This window comes from Excalfactoria chinensis, chromosome 1 (assembly GCF_039878825.1).
Source record: "Excalfactoria chinensis isolate bCotChi1 chromosome 1, bCotChi1.hap2, whole genome shotgun sequence".
NCBI classification, from domain to species: domain Eukaryota; kingdom Metazoa; phylum Chordata; class Aves; order Galliformes; family Phasianidae; genus Excalfactoria; species Excalfactoria chinensis.
Window position 1 is genome coordinate 108,727,786 of NC_092825.1, and position 18,599 is coordinate 108,746,384.

The 18,599-nt window shown below is 35.0% G+C and overlaps 1 protein-coding gene across 15 annotated transcripts in view; it reads left to right on the forward strand.

Moving 5' to 3' along the window:
• DMD (dystrophin) overlaps positions 1–18,599 on the forward strand; it is a 1,110,121-nt gene that overhangs the window by 354,703 nt on the left and 736,819 nt on the right. For all 15 annotated transcript variants that reach the window (XM_072349305.1, XM_072348356.1, XM_072348443.1 and 12 more), the window contains exon 7: positions 8,783–8,901. In XM_072349305.1, the coding sequence (XP_072205406.1) occupies positions 8,783–8,901 (119 nt within the window). The remainder of the gene's footprint in view (positions 1–8,782; positions 8,902–18,599) is intronic.

An 18,599-nucleotide genomic window follows, 5' to 3' on the forward strand; every position in this document is an offset into this window, starting at 1 on the left:
AGAGTAAGTAATTTTGCAGGTGAAGCACTTGCTTAGTGTGTCCTCTATTGATTTTCAGTGACGTTGCACTTTATGCAGGAGCACTGAATTGGCCTTCAAGATTCAAGATACAATCAATAAAATAGGTGTGCTAATATACTCTGACTGTTCATCTACCTCTACCCCATAAAAGAATAAAAAGCCTTTTATAAGAAGCCTAGGCAGTTACTTTAGCCAATTTAAAATGCAGGTTCCTGCTTCTTATGTGTCAGAGTGTCTTGGCTTTGTGCTTAAGGGGACAGTTTGAATGTAAACCTGACAACAGGGGATGAGCACCAGGCTACATGAAAGCCCATGTCTCCCACATGCTATGCTTTATTAATACTCTGCATTTTAAATACTTAGGATTAAAAGTCATTTAACAAAAACACTTTTGATTGAAGCTCAGTTGTTTTCCCTGCTTGATTTTTTGTTTCTCCAATTCTCCCGCTCTCCAGAAGTGAGGGAAGATTTCCCTGATGTTAGTTATTTCTTCTTGCTGTCTATAGGAATCTGTCTCTTAGAATATACGAACATTAAATTTTCCTTACTCAACTCAGTCATGTTTTATCTGCTTTCAAAGACATTTCTTCATAATATTTTTACACTCAAGTGCAAAGAATAGTATTTTGGCAGAAAGTAGTAAGTTGTTAGGATTAATTCCTACATTCTGTGGTTATTCCTGTGGTAAGCCTAAACTACACTAGTAGTTAGATTTTTCTTTTAAAAATACATCAAGCCCCTTTTTTTATAACTGCATCTAAATAAACACTTGACCATGTCCTGTGTGGTGCTTCATCTGAAATATTGGCTGACTGCCTAAGTTTTTAAATTGTATTTTAAAGAAATAAATAAATTTAATTAACATTCTCAGAAATCATGACATACAGTGTGTGTGTGTGTGTGTGTGTGCGGGGGAGGGGGGGGGGCGAGCGTTAGTTATGCTCTTCATCTGTGATGTTGAGACAATTAGCTGTATTGCAAACTCTGCTTTTTGCAATTCACAACAGATAATTGAGAACAATTTTGAAGGAAATGCTTGTAAACTTTAACATAGAAAACTTTGTAAATGATATAGTATTTATTGTAGTTTTGTATCTTTGATATATCCTTCAACGCCTTCCATGCACAAAATCAATTTACAGGCTCTGTAACACTTCTGTTGCACCAATGTTGTGGACATTTCCTTCTGTGTGGTGTGGGGAAAAAGAGAAGAGGATCAGGATGAAGGCAACTGTAGATAAAATTGGGAAATAGTTTTACATTTCTTCTTGGTTTTAATGTTACCACACTTGGAGGATATAGCTAACAATATATTCTGTGTGTCATATTGGTCTTCAAAAAGGGAAAACAAAACAAAACACATCAACCTGTCTTACATCATGTTTGTATTGAGAAGTGTATGATTCAGTTCAGATGCTGGATAGTATTTCAACATAATTCAAGGTAAGTGGCTGTGTAAAACATTTGAGAACAGACACTTCAATATGGAAAGCATTATATTCACTATAAGTGAAGTCATAAGTGCACTGGGAAGTTGCTATATTTTGGGCAATCTTCTGTTTCTCCCACTTTTACATTTTCTATATCTGCCCTTTAAAAACTTCCTAGACAGTACCAACAGCGTAACAGAATCATAGAATACTGCAGCTTGGAGGGGACCCAAAAGGGCCATTGAGTCAAGCTCCTGGCTTCACACAGGACTACCAAAAAACAGACCGTATGTCTGAGAGTGTTGTCTGAACAGTCCTTGAACTTCAGCACTCAGGGCTGTGCCCACCACCCTCTGGTGCACACCTTGTCCCTAAACGCAGCCACCCCTCCCCTGGCACAGCTCCATGTCGTTCCCTCGGGACCTGTCAATGTCACACAGAGCAGAGCTCAGTGCTGCCCCTCCGCTCCCTGTGAGGGGCTGCAGCTGCCATAAGGCCTCTCAGCGCCTCTGCTCTGTGCTGAGCAAGCACAGCAACTTCAGCCACTTCTCATACATCTTCCCCTCTCGACCCTTCCCCATCTTTGTAGCCCTAAGTTACTTCTGTTCATGATTCAGATGCAAAAAGCTCAAGGCCGGAGTGAAAACAAAAAACACAACCATTTTGGGCAGCCTTGCTGAATTCTCATTAAAAAGGTGTGCACAAAACATAAAATCTCCCAATCGAAATTCCTTATAATCCTGAGATATGGAAGGATTGAAGGCTGTTAACTGTGAGGGGATACTGGCTTAGCATGAAGCACTAATCTCACTAAAAATGCTTTGTTTTACTTTGACAAATGATAGTAATGGAATAATTAAATGCCTTAATGAAACAAAAACAATCCAATCCCTATTACATCATTCCTGGTATTTTTATTTTTCTTATCTGATATTTTCATTGAAGGCTGGTTGGCTTGTTTTATGTTTTGGGGAGATCTTCAGTGAGTAATGTGGAATTCAATCTGAATGAATATTCTCCATGCCTTCTCAAAGGGAATAAAAGAGAGTAAGAGACTAGTGTGAAGCACTAAATACATATAATGTGCTGAGAGCAGTACTCTCAGTAGGAGGCTTTCTCTCATAGTCTTTTATCTGTCCTTTCTCTTGTTTATGGTTGATTTTTTACTTTTATATTATTATTATTATTTTTTATCAGATATTTCTAATGCTCTTTCTGTTTTTCTTTTTCAAGAGGTTAATTGAATTAGTTGTTCTCATTTGTGTAATCGCTGCATCTCTAGGGACATTTAGGTTCTATTGCAATTGCTTTTAATACTGAGTTCAAGAAGCAGTGGAGCACGGGTCTCTTGATAATGTTAGAAAGGGCACATTAGTGAGCTTGAGTTGCAAATATTCAGAATATAAACTCAGGATATGGTTCTGTGAATGGTGTGTTCTGCATTTTACTGACTAAACAAGGCAGTAGCTGTTAAGAAGAACCATCTCCCTAGGTGTATAAGGATAATAAAATATTTTGGTGAGAAGAATTAGGTTGGGTTGCAGTTGAAACTGACCCTGCTCCTCCAGGCTCTTGGTCAGTGAACAGGCTGCCCAGAGAGGTTGTAGATGCTCAGTCCCTGGAGATATTCAAGGCCAGGTGGGATGGGGCCCTGGGCAGCCTTCTCTAGTATTACATGTAAAGGTCCGTGGCCTTCTCTAGTATTACATGTGAAGGTCCGTGGCCCTGTCTGCAGTGATGGAGGTGTGGGGGGTGGAGCTTGATGATCCTTGACGTCCCTTCCAACCCAAGCCAAGACATTGTATGATTCTATGAAACTTTTCCCATTATTTCTTGTATTTTTTTTTTATTTTTTTTTTTTCTCCTACAAATGGGTATCAGAGATCTTTGTCATCTAAGTAAGTTGCCTAAAGATAGAGATATATATTCTTTCTGACCTTTTAATCAGCGTTTTAAAGGAGGAGTAAGTATTATGTATTAGCTTCCTCCTTGCTTATTTAGAGCACTTGAACTTAGGCCAGTATTTCACTATCCTAAGCTGTTTCTGCTCCAGGACAGCAGGTCAAGAGGGAAAAAGGGAAAATGACATTAAAAAGGAGTGGATCTTCCTGAGTAAAGAAAGCAAAAGCTTGTGTTGAGTAGGTTGAGGGAAATGTAAAAAGAAAAGTAATGGTATGAAGAGGTAAGGTTCATGTTTTATAACTGTGACAGTACTGAAGTTACCTGCAAAGTTTGCTCGTTCAGATAAAGTGAGAACAACAAAGACACTCCTTAAAATGGAGGCAGTGACTTTTATGATCTGAATGTGGCTTTTTCTTAGATGCACAAATGAATTTATTTTTTTTTTTTGTGAATAAGATTTATAAAGTTTTTTTTTGTTTGTTTGGTTGGGTTTTTTTGTTTTGTTTTTTAATTACTTTATTGCAGCACAACTCTATTAGCATTTTAGATGTTAAAGGAGCTTAAGGAAATATCTTGTTAAACTTCTTCTGTGGTGTTTTTCTGTAACTGCTTTCTAGAGAAGGCTATGTAAGTCACAAAGTCTGCTGATTTAAAGACTTGTGATACCTTAGAAATGCCAAGGAAGTGAAAACAATACAGCTATTGCAAAATGCGGAGATGATGTAAAATTATCTTTAAAATGTTCCACTGTGTTTCTTTCGGGTTCTTTCAAATTCTTCCCCTTGTGTAATCTTAGTGATTTTATAAATTCTGTGATTTTCTGAATTTTCTCCATACAAGCCTTGATTTAGCAAGTATTATTCTTTACCTCGAGGAGAAAATATGTGTTAGAGTTTCAAACTTTAACGAAGAGTGTTTTGAGTGTCAAATACATCTATCCAACTTCAGTCTGCATTGTTTTTCTTCCTGTTCTACATCTTTGCAAAATGGATCTCTTCAAGATTCACTGCCTTATACATGCCAGAGAAAGATGAATTAACTTCAAGTTCACGTTGAAAAATTCATGAATGACTGTCTGTAGTGAGTAAATAAACAGATCCTTAGAAATACTGATCATTTTTTATTCACTCTTAACAAACTGTTCAGTTGTTGTTGTTATTCTTGCTATAATTTCTGTATTTGCACTTATGAAAATTTAGTTTTCAATTTCTTTGTCAAAGATTTAGCAAGTGGTATCTGAGGATTTATTAGAGTGCACTTGGAAAGTGTGTCTTAAAACACTATCACTGCTAGGAGCTGCAGCTAGTTGCAAAACTATCTGTTGGAATTGCTCCAGGGTGATCTTACGGCAGCCTGTTTGTACATAGTTTCTTAACCATAAATAAAAACAGAAACAAATGCAGAAGACAACAATGCGATCATGCTAGTTTGAATATCCCAGGTATATTCAAAGTTTTCAATAACTATTTTAGCTTGCCTGGATTAAACAATGTTCTTTTTAAGAGCTTCTGTAGTAAAGTTTTTGAAGTCCATGAGTGACTGAACTGTTCAGCGCAAGTACCAAATTAAGTCCATGACCGGCATAACGTGAGCACATGCTATATACAGTGACAAGGGAACATTTAAACTGATAAAAGGATAGTTTTGGTTTGGATAGAGAAGAAATTTTTAACGATGAGAATGGTGAGCAAGGCACTGGCACAGGAAGCCCAGAGAAGCTGTGGTTGTTCCACACCTGGAGGTGTTCAAGGCCAAGTTGGATGGGACCTTGGTCAGTCTGAGCTGGTGGAAAGTATATCTGCTCATATTAAGAGGCTGGAAACTAGATAGTCTTGAAGGTCTTTTCTGAGCAAAATCATTTCTCTGATTACATATTACACGTATATGCATAAATGTAATATAATTACAGTCAAAGCCTTTAGTCCTTTCAATGCGTGCTGTCCATGATTGTGTCATAAATAAGATTAGTACTGCTTTAGCTGATCAGCTGGTGGCTTTTTTTGTTTTTGTTTAATGTGCATACCTTTATATTCTCAAGGAGAGAAGTTAGTACTTCCTAGCTATGTCTGCTTAGCTTTACTGCCTGTCAGATACAAACCAAGTTGCAGATGTGAAAAGTGATTTCCTCTCCCTTCCCACACTTTGAACAACACTGAGAGAACAAGTGAAGGCTGAGAATCAGTATTCCATTCGATTTCTATTCTGTTCTATTTCACACCTGCTTACCACTATGTTGATGGATCTAAAACTCCTTTGCCATTAGAAAACATTCTGTTTCACTGTTGTTTCATGGATTTTTAAGAACTATTTGCCACATACTGCAATTCTTAATCTTCTAGACTTTAGTATCCCCTGCAGTCATGCTTGGTCATATTGCCCTGTATGTACACAAATCAAAATGTCTATAAAGTTTTCACCAAGAAGATAATGTTTCATACTGCCATTATAATCTATAAATCATAATCTAGTGATGGAACTGCTGAAGTGTGTATGCTGAAGCATTCTTTCCAAAAAGGAACAATCCACAGAGTTAAATTACTGTTGAATTAGGGAGAGCTTTTTCAATATGTATATGTATTTAATTTAAGTCAATTTTCTGGGAGCTTAGATGCTGTAGATGGCCATATATACATTTGAGTCAGCTTGAAATCTGTGCTGTCATCTTCATTTTTTTATTTTTATTATATTGAGAAAATATAAGACACTTGCTAGGAGCTCTTGCTACACTTATAGTTGTGTCTCAGTTCAAATTTTGGTCATCTCAAAGAGAAGGGGTATGACACTGAATATCCAAGATATTATTGATGACCATAATTCCAAATGTTATTGTTCTTGCCTAAATGGAGTCCAGACTGGTTAGAAGACAGCATGATTCAGTACATAAAATCTTGTCTCACCAAACCAGCTATGATTTTGTGAAAACAGTGTGCCACTCAGAGGAAGAAACATGACTGGAACTTGAAATCAAAGGCCTGAAAAAATATTTTTGGATTGGGAAAGTAGTCCTTCAGATACTTCAATTCTCTGTCCTTATCCTAAAAGCTTTTGTCACTGATTTTATTTTTTACATGATGGTATCTGTAATGTTTGTCCAAGACATCCATGGAGAGCTTTTCAGGAAAAGAAGAGTAGATAGTTCTGTCATTAGTGCAGTGTTCCCTTCACAAATGTTGATGTATGAGCTTAGGCATTCTATGCCATAGGGAAGGAAAAAAAAGGAAAACATTAAATTTCAGAGAAGAAGTGAAGAACATCTCCATGAGTAAATATAGGATACAGTGGGACCCCAGCCAGCAATTGATCAGCTGTTTTCATGCTTTGTGCCCCCTGGATAGGGCAGAAAGCAGGAAGAGCTACAGCAAGAAAACTTGTAAGAACAAAGACTGTTAAATAAATGAAGGAAAGTAGAATGGAAAAGCAAGTGTTGAAAACGTAGTCACTCAATACCTCCCACAAGCAGATGGATGCCCAGCCAGTCTCTAAGCAACAATTGCCTTGGAGGACAAAACCCCAATCTCCTTCTTACTTTATCCCAGTTTTTCTTGCTGAGCATGTTGCCAACAGACCAGAGTTTCCTGGATGCCACTGAATTTGCTAAAAAGGGGGAAATTGATGCCTGTGTTACCGTTGGAGGTGGGTCTGTGATAGACACCTATAAGGCTGCCAATCTGTGTGCATCCAGCCCTACATCAGACTTCTTGGACTATGTCAATGCCCCTTCCTCCTTTATGCACACATCCAGCTTACATGCAGGAAAAAGCCTTGATACTGTGTAAGTACAGCAAAAGCCAAAAAGAGAAAAAAGCATGTATTCTCAACACTGTTTAAACCACCATTCCATGTGGGCTGCCATCAAGACTGTTAGCTCCATCCCATCCAGATGCAGTATGAGGAGGATGCAAGAAATTGTACAGATGTAGTCTGTATTTTGAAAATGCATGTATTTTGGTACTCAAGCCTGTCTCTGAGGTCACAGTCTTACTTCATCCATGACTAGAGACAGAGATAATAACCTCTTAAGATTCCATTTCCATTAGCCTCCTGTCTCCCGCAGAATTTCATATTTTGAAATCTTTCTGAATGGGGAAAGGAGAAATTAATGATTGCAGTCTATTCTTAATTAATATTTAAACATCTCTGCATAGAGAAGCAAAATAGTTTATAAAAACTTAATTGTTACTCTGTAAATCACTCCCCTCAGAAGAAATTAGACAGCAAGGGTGCATAACTAAGAAATTACTGCTACATAAATATAATCTTTCCTTTGTTCTCTTGAAGTTATTGCAGTCTGATGTACTTAATGTTTTTGCCATCTATTTTAACTATAGGAGTCACTTTTTAAAATGAACTTTTGAATTTAATAAAAATGTAAGTAAATCATTCATAACTAATGACAATATTGTAGCTTGTTTAGATTGTACTTGATTTATCTCTAGGAAAAATTACATATGTATGTGGTTTGTTTTAGAACATTGTGTCAAAATCACAAATTGCGCAATTGTTTTTTTCATATTGTATGCACATTAACTATTGATCACCTGATTAAACTTGTTTTTCCAGAATGCCCGATAGCAAATTCTGATCTCCTAATAAGTAATTCTTAGATGAAATGCCAAAGATCGTGCTGTATTAACAGTATTTGTATTGCAGATACTGCAATTTATAGTACAAGTACTCAGATTATCTATCTCAGCTGTAATTCAATTTTGTTGCTGCTCTTTTCCTGTAAGCACATTTAAATTGTGCTGTAGGCTTTTGGCTCATATCAGCTAAAACCCATGACTGGAGTACAATTTTGTACTCATCTGAAAAGTATGTGTTTTTCTAAAGGTTTTGGTATGAGAAGTGGCTCGTGCAGTTAGACTGCATATGTTCCCACATTATGATATGCTGAACCTGTTGGCCAATTTCAATCAGATATAGCAGAGAGTTGGCATTCTCAGCAGCAGTTATGTTCTTAGAATTGTAAAAAACTGGGCACTGAAAGGAGGAAAAAGGCTGCAAAATAAACACAGCAGTTACTTATCCTGCTTGGCTTGCCATGAGTTGATCTCAGTGTGCACAGCCACAGCACGATTCTTCTCACCCATACACTGAGAGCAAGCAAACCTGCTGCAGGCATTTCAGGCAGACACAAAGCCAGAGCACAACGGGTAGAAACAACTGGTTTGGGGGAGTGAGGCTGTAGGCCAGTGAGACTTAATGAAGAGTAAGAAAAGTTCTTAATATGTTGAAGATGAATATGGATAACTACAGGCAACAAATCATAAACCCATCTTCATCAATTCCAGCACTGAACAAACATGTTCCTTCATTAAGTAATTTGAAGAGTAGTAGCTGACACTGATGTGTAGCAGTAGAAATATATAATTTAACACACACACACAAATAATAATAATAATAATTATGTTTTTTGTTTGTTTGTTTAGACCAGACCTGTTTGATTGGAATGCTGTTGCTTCTCAGCAGTCACCTGTGCAACGATTAGACCACGCATTTAACATAGCCAGGCAACACCTGGGCATAGAGAAGCTCCTTGATCCTGAAGGTCAGTGCAAATTATATTCTTTAATCTAAGTGGATAATCAGTTCTTTTCCATGCATTTGCTTCTAAATGAGTTTTACTTCTTCACACAATATTTAATATCTTGCAAGATTAAATCATAAATTGAAGATGATTTTTTTTTTAATACTTTAGTGTTAATTTTGCTCCCTTTTTACATAGCATAATCACTCTCTACTTGTGCATGTTCTAAAGTAATTTTTTGCGTCCAAAGTTTTATTGTGTACATGTTGATGTCAAGGTATCCTGATTAGAAGCTGATTGCTATTTCAGTAACTAGACCATGCAGATCATATTTTCTATTGATTCAAACTGTAGATAATTGTATCTAGAAATATAATAAGTTTATCTTAATTAATTTTAGCACTTGATAGAAGACATAACTTTTTGCTTAAATATTATCATTACCTAGGTTTGTATTATTTTTCATCACTGATAATAATGAGAGTCAGCTTAACTCAGTCAGAAGTGACAGGAAAATCCTCTCTGTCTTCTCTGTCTTGTTATACAGTCATGTTTGAAAGAGTACTCATTGGTGTTCACCTGTTGTATTTTCTTTTTATGCTCTTACATCATTTTTTTTCCATACTATGGTCTGATTTTTATTTATTTATTTATTTATTTTCCATTCAATTACCTAAAAATTCCTTATTAAGTTACTAGTTAATCTAATACTTAATGTTTGTGGTATTAGTCCTCAGTGGTCTACCTCACTGATAGAGCAAAACAGAATTTAACAAAATGTATAACTCAATCTAAAACATAGCATTGAGTTTCCTAATGTTTAAATACAATAGAGGTTGTCTCAAGATTGAACTAATAGCTTTGTATTATTTATATTTACATGAGATAAATATCAGGAAAAAAAATCTATCTGCTTGTGTAGGAAAAAGAAAACCAACCATATTAGAATTAGTGGCTTAATTTAAGACAGTGGTATTTTTCACTGTGTGGAATTAAGAGGAGCTTCTTAAGCAACAATCACAAATGGAACAGCTAATAAGGTTTGAGAGTCAATGATGAGAGTGTGTCCTGTACACTGTCAAATAGCTCCATTTGAAAAACACAGTTTATAAACTCTGGATGAGATTGAAGTTGAAAAATCAGTTGTGCAATGGAATAGATAGAGTAGCAGTAATTAGTTGAACTTACTTCTTAAAACAGTTGAATGAAGAAGTTATTTTCTGGATGCAAAAATCACTTTCAATTAGCACACATTTTATTCTGCTTTGGCAAAGATAGCTGCAGTTGTTTAGCCAACAGCTGAAAAACTCTTAAACACTGGTGGTTTTCCAAATGTCTGCTATAATTATTTTCTATTCAAATCTGTAAATTGTGGTGCTTGCCACCTATTTTTTTTTTCCACTCCAAATTAAAAAAAAAAAAACAAAAAAACAAGCTTTTGAAAAACAACAGTTAATTCTGTACCCATTTGAAAACTCCTGTTTTTTTTCCAGCAATACCTGAAGTTTATCTGTCTTTAAAAAAGTAGCCAAAATTGTTTCTGGGCTCAAATATAGAATTACTGGTGCAGCAGCCAGTGGAAAGTCTTTTTTGAAGGTTCCAGAATACTACAACTTTACGTTGTGTATATATATATATATATATATATATCAGGTGCCCTAAGTTGACATTAAAATATCTTTTAATAGAGTGGGTGACAGTGTTCTATCCTCCATTGGCTTACTAAAGGCTGCAATGCATTTTTATTTGTAAGTTTAAATTTAGAACTTTCATGTATTCGTTGGAATTATTCCTTCATTAGTTTTTATATGTAGAAATCATGTTTGATAAAACATTTGTATCTGGATTAGCAAGGATATGCACAGTTATTTAGTCAGACACTAAGACACTCTTTTGTGGTGGCTTAAGAAAGTTCAGCCCGTGTTAGTGAGAACATTGCAGTAGCTGAACATTTATTTTCACATAACTTGATACTTGTCAAAGCATCACACAAGTAATTTATGAACATGTAAAAATTCTCAGATCTTTGCTCCATTTGCAGTATTTTGAAAGTTTTGCCTAAAAAGGGAGCTGCTACTCAGTGAGCCCTACTCTTTGGTAGGCTCTATTCTTGATAATCAAGATGAAAGGTGTTTTGGTTTGGGTTTTCTGTTTTTTGTTTTCATTTATTTATTTATTTTGAGTCTGACAATTTACAGATACATCCTCAAACAACAACTAAGGATTTGGACTTAGGAATTACCTTTTGTAAAGAAAATATTTTTATTTGATCAAAGACTGATTTTCTTGATTATAAATGAAGTTGTAGGTTTTTTTCTGAGGTTGCTGTTTGTTTCTGAGGCTGTTGATCTTTTAAGTCTTTCTCACGAGCGGCTATTAAAACATTTCAGAATTTGATCACCATTTTGAATACATCATCAGATGAGTTATGGACCACATTTTTAAATAATATAGAGCTCATAGTACTTGCTGTTTTCTTCCTATGTATTAACTAGTAGGAATATTTCTTCTGTTCTATTGAAATAGTAGGCCATCTTTAAATAACACGTTCTATATCAGCTGTGCATCTTCAAGCAGGAGGTCTGCTTAGTTTTTAAGCATTTAAACTTCAGAAAACCTACAATACTCATTTGTAGTTATACTAAGGATGCACACCTTAAATTAATATGGAGTAGAGTAAAATATTTTCTCTGTACCCGTTCATCTTTAATAAACTCTAACTTATGTGTCCTAAAGCAGTCTGATAAAATTGGAATGTTGACTTGACATCATGATTATGAAGTTTGATAATGTCTTCATACTTTATGTAACATTACCTTAACTTCTTAAAAATAGCAAGCTGTATATTTTTCTACTTATACCTTTCATCTAAATAAAATTAATATTCAGTTAATCAGAATCTTTTTTTACAGCTATCTGAAGATACTGTTTGATGCCAAGTCCCAAAGTAGGATTTAATCTATGCTGGGTATATATCCCATGGAGTTATTCTGCAGTCAGAATTTTCATAGTTTTGGGAAGAGGAACAAACAAACTTTTCTACAAGAATAAGATATGTGGTTAGGAGCTTTATTCAGACACAGTTTATAGGAATGCTGGCCCCATTCTAGAACAAAATAAAATAATTAAAGATACTTTAACTGTCAATGTGGGTGGGTTGTTGTTTTTTCTTCTGATGTATAAAAGGCATATAAAAAAACAGAGACAGATTTTCTTCCTCTCCTGTTATGGAAAAACTATGAAGAAGTCAACTCTTTCTTCTTGACTGAGTCTTTTCTGTGAGCTAAACATAAGCAAGCTTATGTTTGGTGCTAACTAAGGCAGTGAGGAAAGATAAAAAGCAGAGAGGGAAGGTGTGGATGAAACAAATGGAAGGTAGAAAGTGTTACTTAGAAGACTGTTAATGAAGACCTATAGACAAGCAGGCAGGACTTGAAAGGACTAATATTTTTGCAAATTGAACTTCCTAAGTCAAAGTACACATATATAAATCACAGTGCCTTTTTGTTGTAGCTGCACGATTATAATCTTGATAATGCTTTCTGTGACCATAAGGTGAAATGATACAAAGATGGTGACAGATATTCTAAAGGTTATTTATGAGGTAAACTCACCAATATGGATGCCTTCAATGGGAAATGCTGAGGCAGTCTCCACCAGGGAGCAGTCTCCAAGAGATGCTGCCTTAGTGGTGGTCAGCCTTAAATGAGGTCTAGAATAGGTGGAGTCAAGCTCCACCCCTTCCGGGAGCACAGCTACATTACTCTCACCTGTGCTCCCACAGTTGACCTGACACTTTCCTAAGCTGATTAATCAGAGGTTCAGGCTGTCATTACCAATTTCCCATACAGTGACCCTTTCAAAGGAAAAAAAAAAAAAAAAAATTAAAAATCAAAAAAATAAACATTATTTCGTTTTGGTTATTCAAAATATGTATTTGTGGGCATTCAGTTATCTCTCATTCAACTCAAAATACCTTGCAAAAAACATCATTGGAAACAGGTTGTTTTAAAGCAATGATTCCTGTTCAGACTTGGATGACAAGTGGAAAGACATCACCAAAATTTCTCTCAATACTGCTAAGGAAAATAAGATCTTTTTCAACAGCTGAGTGATGAATGTTGTGGGATTTGTGATATAAGTTACAGTTGCTGAATTTTTGACAAGATTTCAGTGGATCATTTGCAATACAAATAACAGATTGTTAGTCTCAGACTGATCTCTCAAAGTATTTTAGATATAAGGTTATGTAAACATTTTTCTTCATGGTTTGCAAACTAGAAAAGCAATGGCTTCAGTTCCGTACGTTTCTCTCATGTTATTCTGAATTATTGTTACTTGTGAGAAATAAGATGGTGATTATTTCCCGTCTTTGCTGATATGAGTTAACTTCATCTAATATTAGAAAAAGACAAAATATCTTAAGCAAGAGAACTAAAGGATGATAACATCAGTAATTATAACTCATACATGGAAGTTTTAATAGCTTTGATCAAGCTGTTAAGATTAATCTGTATCTTTTAATAATGTCTAATTACCTGGAGTTTTATCTTTTAGTATTTAACTGTTTGTTAATGATAGATTTGTCTGTTGATAATATCTGTTTGTAATGATAGTTTTTCCCTCTGCTTTTGGAGGGTTTTGATTCTGATATCCACCTATAAACTTCAGAAAATAGACTAAAGGTTTTTGCTTACTGTTTCTTCAGTGTGCCCTTTTTCAAGTAATACTGTTATATTGCAGTGACTTATTATGTGTAGGGGAACTTCTCTGTAGGGTTTTTCACTCTCAGGTTAATAAAAAAGTTTCTTAGATCATGTTCTGTCCTTTCCTTGTATTTCTGAATTTGCGTACGTTTGTGGAATGCATTTTCAGATGCCATAGCAATGAGAAAAACCTTGAATATAATCATTTCTCCATTCATCAGTTTTATTTCTTTAAGCATATATTAACAGAAAGAATAAGTGCAACTATTTTGAAGTGTAATTCAATAACCATTTTTCTCTTTGCCATACTTATGTATGGGGTGGAGAACAGCTCAGATGTTAGTTCTGTCAGAGAAGGACGCTTTTCTTTTTTTATAATCATCTTTTTAAATATACTCAAGTACAAGTAAACAACAACTTGTGTACTAATTACATGGTCTTGGTTTTATATTGAATTTTACCTTTGATCTTAAATAGTTGTTCTTTCTGGCACCTAATCTCAATATTCAAGCAAGTTCTGGAAAGTTTAGGCAAATATTCAGATTAATTACCCATCACCTTTGTTATGAAATGTCTGCAATAGTTAGTCAGATACTATGTGGTATAATGACTTCCATTTTCTCCTTATTTGAACATGGTGATTAAACATTTAAACAGTGGCAAAGCAATCTGTGAACTGATACTTGGCTTTGAGGCACAGACAGCATCATACAAAAGAGAAAAGGAAGAACTGCTAGTAGTGCCAAACACTCTCTGCTAGGTGTACAGCTGCTAGTGAAAGAGAAAAAAGTCCTTCTGGGACCTTGTATGTTGTACAGTGGCAGTTTTCAGTGACAGAGCTTGTTGCATTTTGTGTAGATAAGGATGCTTTGGGAATACAAAGTACATGACTGAACACAGAGAGGTCTTTGGGGAACAAAGGAATGCTCTCCCCAAAACTGAATCTAGGAGCAGTGTCTTGTTTCCTCTTATAACAGCTGAGTATGGTAGCATTGGCAGCAGCAGGTGTAGTGTCTGTATGCTCACTCCTAGCAATAAACATGGTATCCTTGCTTTAATGTACTTGTATGTGCTGTCATTTTTCTGCATCTCATGCTTGTTTGTGCTGGCCTTGTAATAAATGAACTCTGAAGTTTTGTAATGACATTTCTGCTGTGCTTTTTAGGTGAAGCAATTATCTATTTTCTTATGCTTTTCTGTGTAGCCTGATTAAAAACCTCATTTAATCTATCTCAGTCATATTTTCTGTATTTTTCCTTAATTTGCACTGATGACATGAGGTTTTGGCAGCATTATTAAGTGATAATGAGACTCAGTTTTCCATTTGATAACTTTTGTGTTTGATCTTGACTTTGCATACTTCTGTACTGCAACCATACCTATAGCACAAAGGAGAGGAAAAAAGAAATATCCTGTCAGAACAGTAGTCCATCAAGTCATTAACCCTGTCCATACCCAGTAGTATACAGTGGTAATGCTGCTTTCTTGTTCACCTTATCACCCTTCCTGACATGGCCTGTGCCAAGGGAGAAGATATTTGTTTTCTATCACATCCTAAAATTTAGTAATGTTTCCCCTTGTACGCTGTCAGTTTACATTTAGGAAAAAAGAAATAATAATAAGGAAGGTGGGGAGTAAATGTAGATATGCTGGAGTCTGGACTCCTGTTAGAAATCTCACAGTCTATCCCATCATAAGTTCAATGGGCATATATTAATATTCAAAATAGACTGTAATATGGCTATTACAGATAGAAAGATTGTGGTGGAAAAGTTATGCAAATGTAAAATGGCAAAAGTGATAAACGGGGAATGAGTGCTCATCTGTATCTGAAGATCTAGACTCACAGAAAAAAACAGCACAAGGGAAGCATCTCCAGAAAAAAGATCCTTCCCTAGTGGCAGTCAGCCCTTAAATAGGATCTAAGAGAGGTGCAGCCAGTCTCCACCCCTTCTGGTCACCCAGCTGAATTGCCTTCACTTATAATACCAGGGCTGAGCCAGTCCTTTCCCCAGAGAAGCAATCAGTGGTTCAGGCCGTGACTCAACAGTTCCCATACAATGACCAATGACATTTTTGATGCATTCTGTTGTGAAAACAGATTGTTTTTGAGAACAATCAATGTGAGAACAGTGTTTTTGTTTATCTGAATATTCAGTATTCTGTCTGTATCTGAAACACGGTGTAACAGCTAGGTATTGAGGGTCAAACAAATTTGCAGTGATAATACCATAATTATTTCTATTTTAATATCAAACTTGTGGGTTGCTTTTGCTTCTTTTTCAAAAGTAACAAAATATCTTGCAGTGTAAATAGATACAATGGTTTTGATTGTTTGTGTAAGTAGGTAATTTGTGTTTTTTGAGTACTATCACCTGGTCTGAGGTATTTGGCAGCTGTGCATTTTTAGTGTTTCAGTGAAATGCATGATTAGTGGCTGATTGTAATTCAAATGCTGACTTCCAAAATCATATCTTTTGTCAAGCCAGTCAGTAAGCAATTATTAGCTTTTTATAGAACTGTTCAAAACAAGAAAATGATAAATCCCTTAAAAAGAATTAAGAATTAATAATGTTTTCTCAACCTACTGTTTTTATTTATTTTAAAGTTCTCATTAAAAAAAAAATGCAAAAAGTAAGTTGAACTCTTTAACTTCATTCTATGTTCTATGACTTGTTCTAATCTTTTTATACTGGAGTGTTGTATTCTTACAGTATTGAAGTACTAAAGTGAAAGCAGCATACCTTAAAAAAGCAATGAGATTATACTGTTTATTGGCTAAGTAGTATGATAGGGGTATTTATTTATTTATTTATTTTTATTTTTTAAATCTGAATGAATACGGATCAGGATTTGATATTGATTGCTTGTTCTATCTACATTACTACTGTAATGTTTTACAATTCATTTTCAGACATTTCCCCCCCCTCAAATTAAATTGCACTTCTTTTCTGACTGAGAAGTTTGAAGTCTACCTTTTCCTTCAGTCTCAAGCAAATAAAGTAGCAATTAATAGTTACTTCATTAGTCCCTGAGCCTCCCTCTATAATTATTTTCTCTTACGTATGTAGGATTATATTTATTACTTCCTCATCAAGATGCAAGCAAATTATTTATCCAGAGACCACATGTCAATCAGGAATTTTTTCATGTTTTAATAGTAGTAAATTACTGGAATTATTATACTGCACTAGGGGATTAAAAATAAAAACAGGCACTTCCTCATATAAGTAAGAAAATTTTAAATATCTGAGATTTAATTTGGTGGGAATATATATGTTACAAAACAAATTATAAAATTATTTTTTTGTCCAATGGATTTGCAGGTTATAACATTGCATGAAGTCACGAACTGAATCATAAAGAGCTCTCTATTAACTTTTCATTGCTGCAGTTATTGTATATAGTTTTGAAGTCAACCGCTGTATTTCAGAAGTTTTATATTCTTAAAAATTTACATCTGATTATTAAGTTAAAAAAAAAAAAAAAAAAAAGTAGTTTAGGAAACATTGCTTTTTACATTTATTACTTTAAGAATCAGGTATAAGATCCCTGATCTCTGCATATAAATTTCTGTACTAAGTACTAAGTACACAGTCCTACAAGACTAAAGATAAACTGAAAAAAAAAAAAAAAAAACCACAACAAAAAACAGGTTATTGGTGTGAGATGAATAATATATGCATGTAGCATTACCCTATTCAAGGCTCACTAAAAGCTTCAGTAAGATCATAGTAACACAAATGTTGCAAAATCCAAGTGTGTATGTATGTGCTTCTGCTGCTGTCTTGATAAGTCTATATGCACAAAACCAATGAATTGAGAAATGAGCTAAAATATATATAAAAAAATCTTAACAATGGTGATAATAATAAAATACTTCTATTTTTTAAAGCAAATGTAGGGATAGTATTAGTGTAATATACATACAATAAGTATCTTCCTATTTACAGATAATCATCATGTTAGCTCTAGATTTTTAGTGATGGTATAATTCAGTCTTCCTATTATACATTCCTGTAGAACAATTTCATAGCTTTTAGCAGTGTAGGTCTTAATGTTGGTCAGGTTCAACCTTACCGTTCTTCATATATTAGTGAGAGATCACCAGTGACATAGTGTGAGGTCTTCCCTCATTTTCTGCCTAACCATCCTCTTCCAAGGTGAGAAGGGACAGATACAGTCTCTTCCATTGAGCTGCAGGAAAACTTTGGGAAGATGGGAAACAGGGTCGCAGTATCAGTCTTCTTATTTGAATCTGATGAAGTTACAGTGTTGCAAATAGTTCCATGAATACATAGAAGGAGTCTCATACACTGAGGGTCTGGTTTTTGATTTTTTTTTTTCTCAATTTTTCTATATTTATCTCACCGCATACCCACAGAACACACAGACATCAAAAACTGCAATAATTTAAATACTCTTTTTTTCTAATGCTAATTTTAAAGGTTACATCCTCATCCTACTCAAGCAGACCCTCTCTAGGATGTGATCCTTTGTCAGTGTGTTTACTGTTCTCTAGCCTACATGGTTTTATAATTTTCCTGTTTTCTTTATGAATGTTTAGCTTTATATTAATATTCTACTGTTGCAGTGCCTCAGAACTGTCTGTCAAATTGTAATCACTAGCCTGTTCTGACAAATAATCACATAGGTTTATTTGCTGCTATATCACATTCTGTGTAATTTTCTGTTCATCATTACTCATGCTGTGTTTCAGCATTGTTTTCCAAATAAATCATTTCTGTAAGTGTGTTAAAATATTCAGCCAGGTTGAATCTTGTGCTATTTCTTTCCTGAATTGCTCATGTGTTTTAATTGTTTATGTATCGCATCATCCACTGGGACTTGCTATGCCCCTAATCCATACTTTAAGCTACAATTAATAATGTTTGTTTATAGCGTACTTATTTTTTTTTTAAGCTCTGCAGTTTAATTAATGAAGCCCTTTGGAATGACTTACATATTTCTTGGTTGCTCAGAAAAATCACTAATGGAAGACAACTGAGGAAA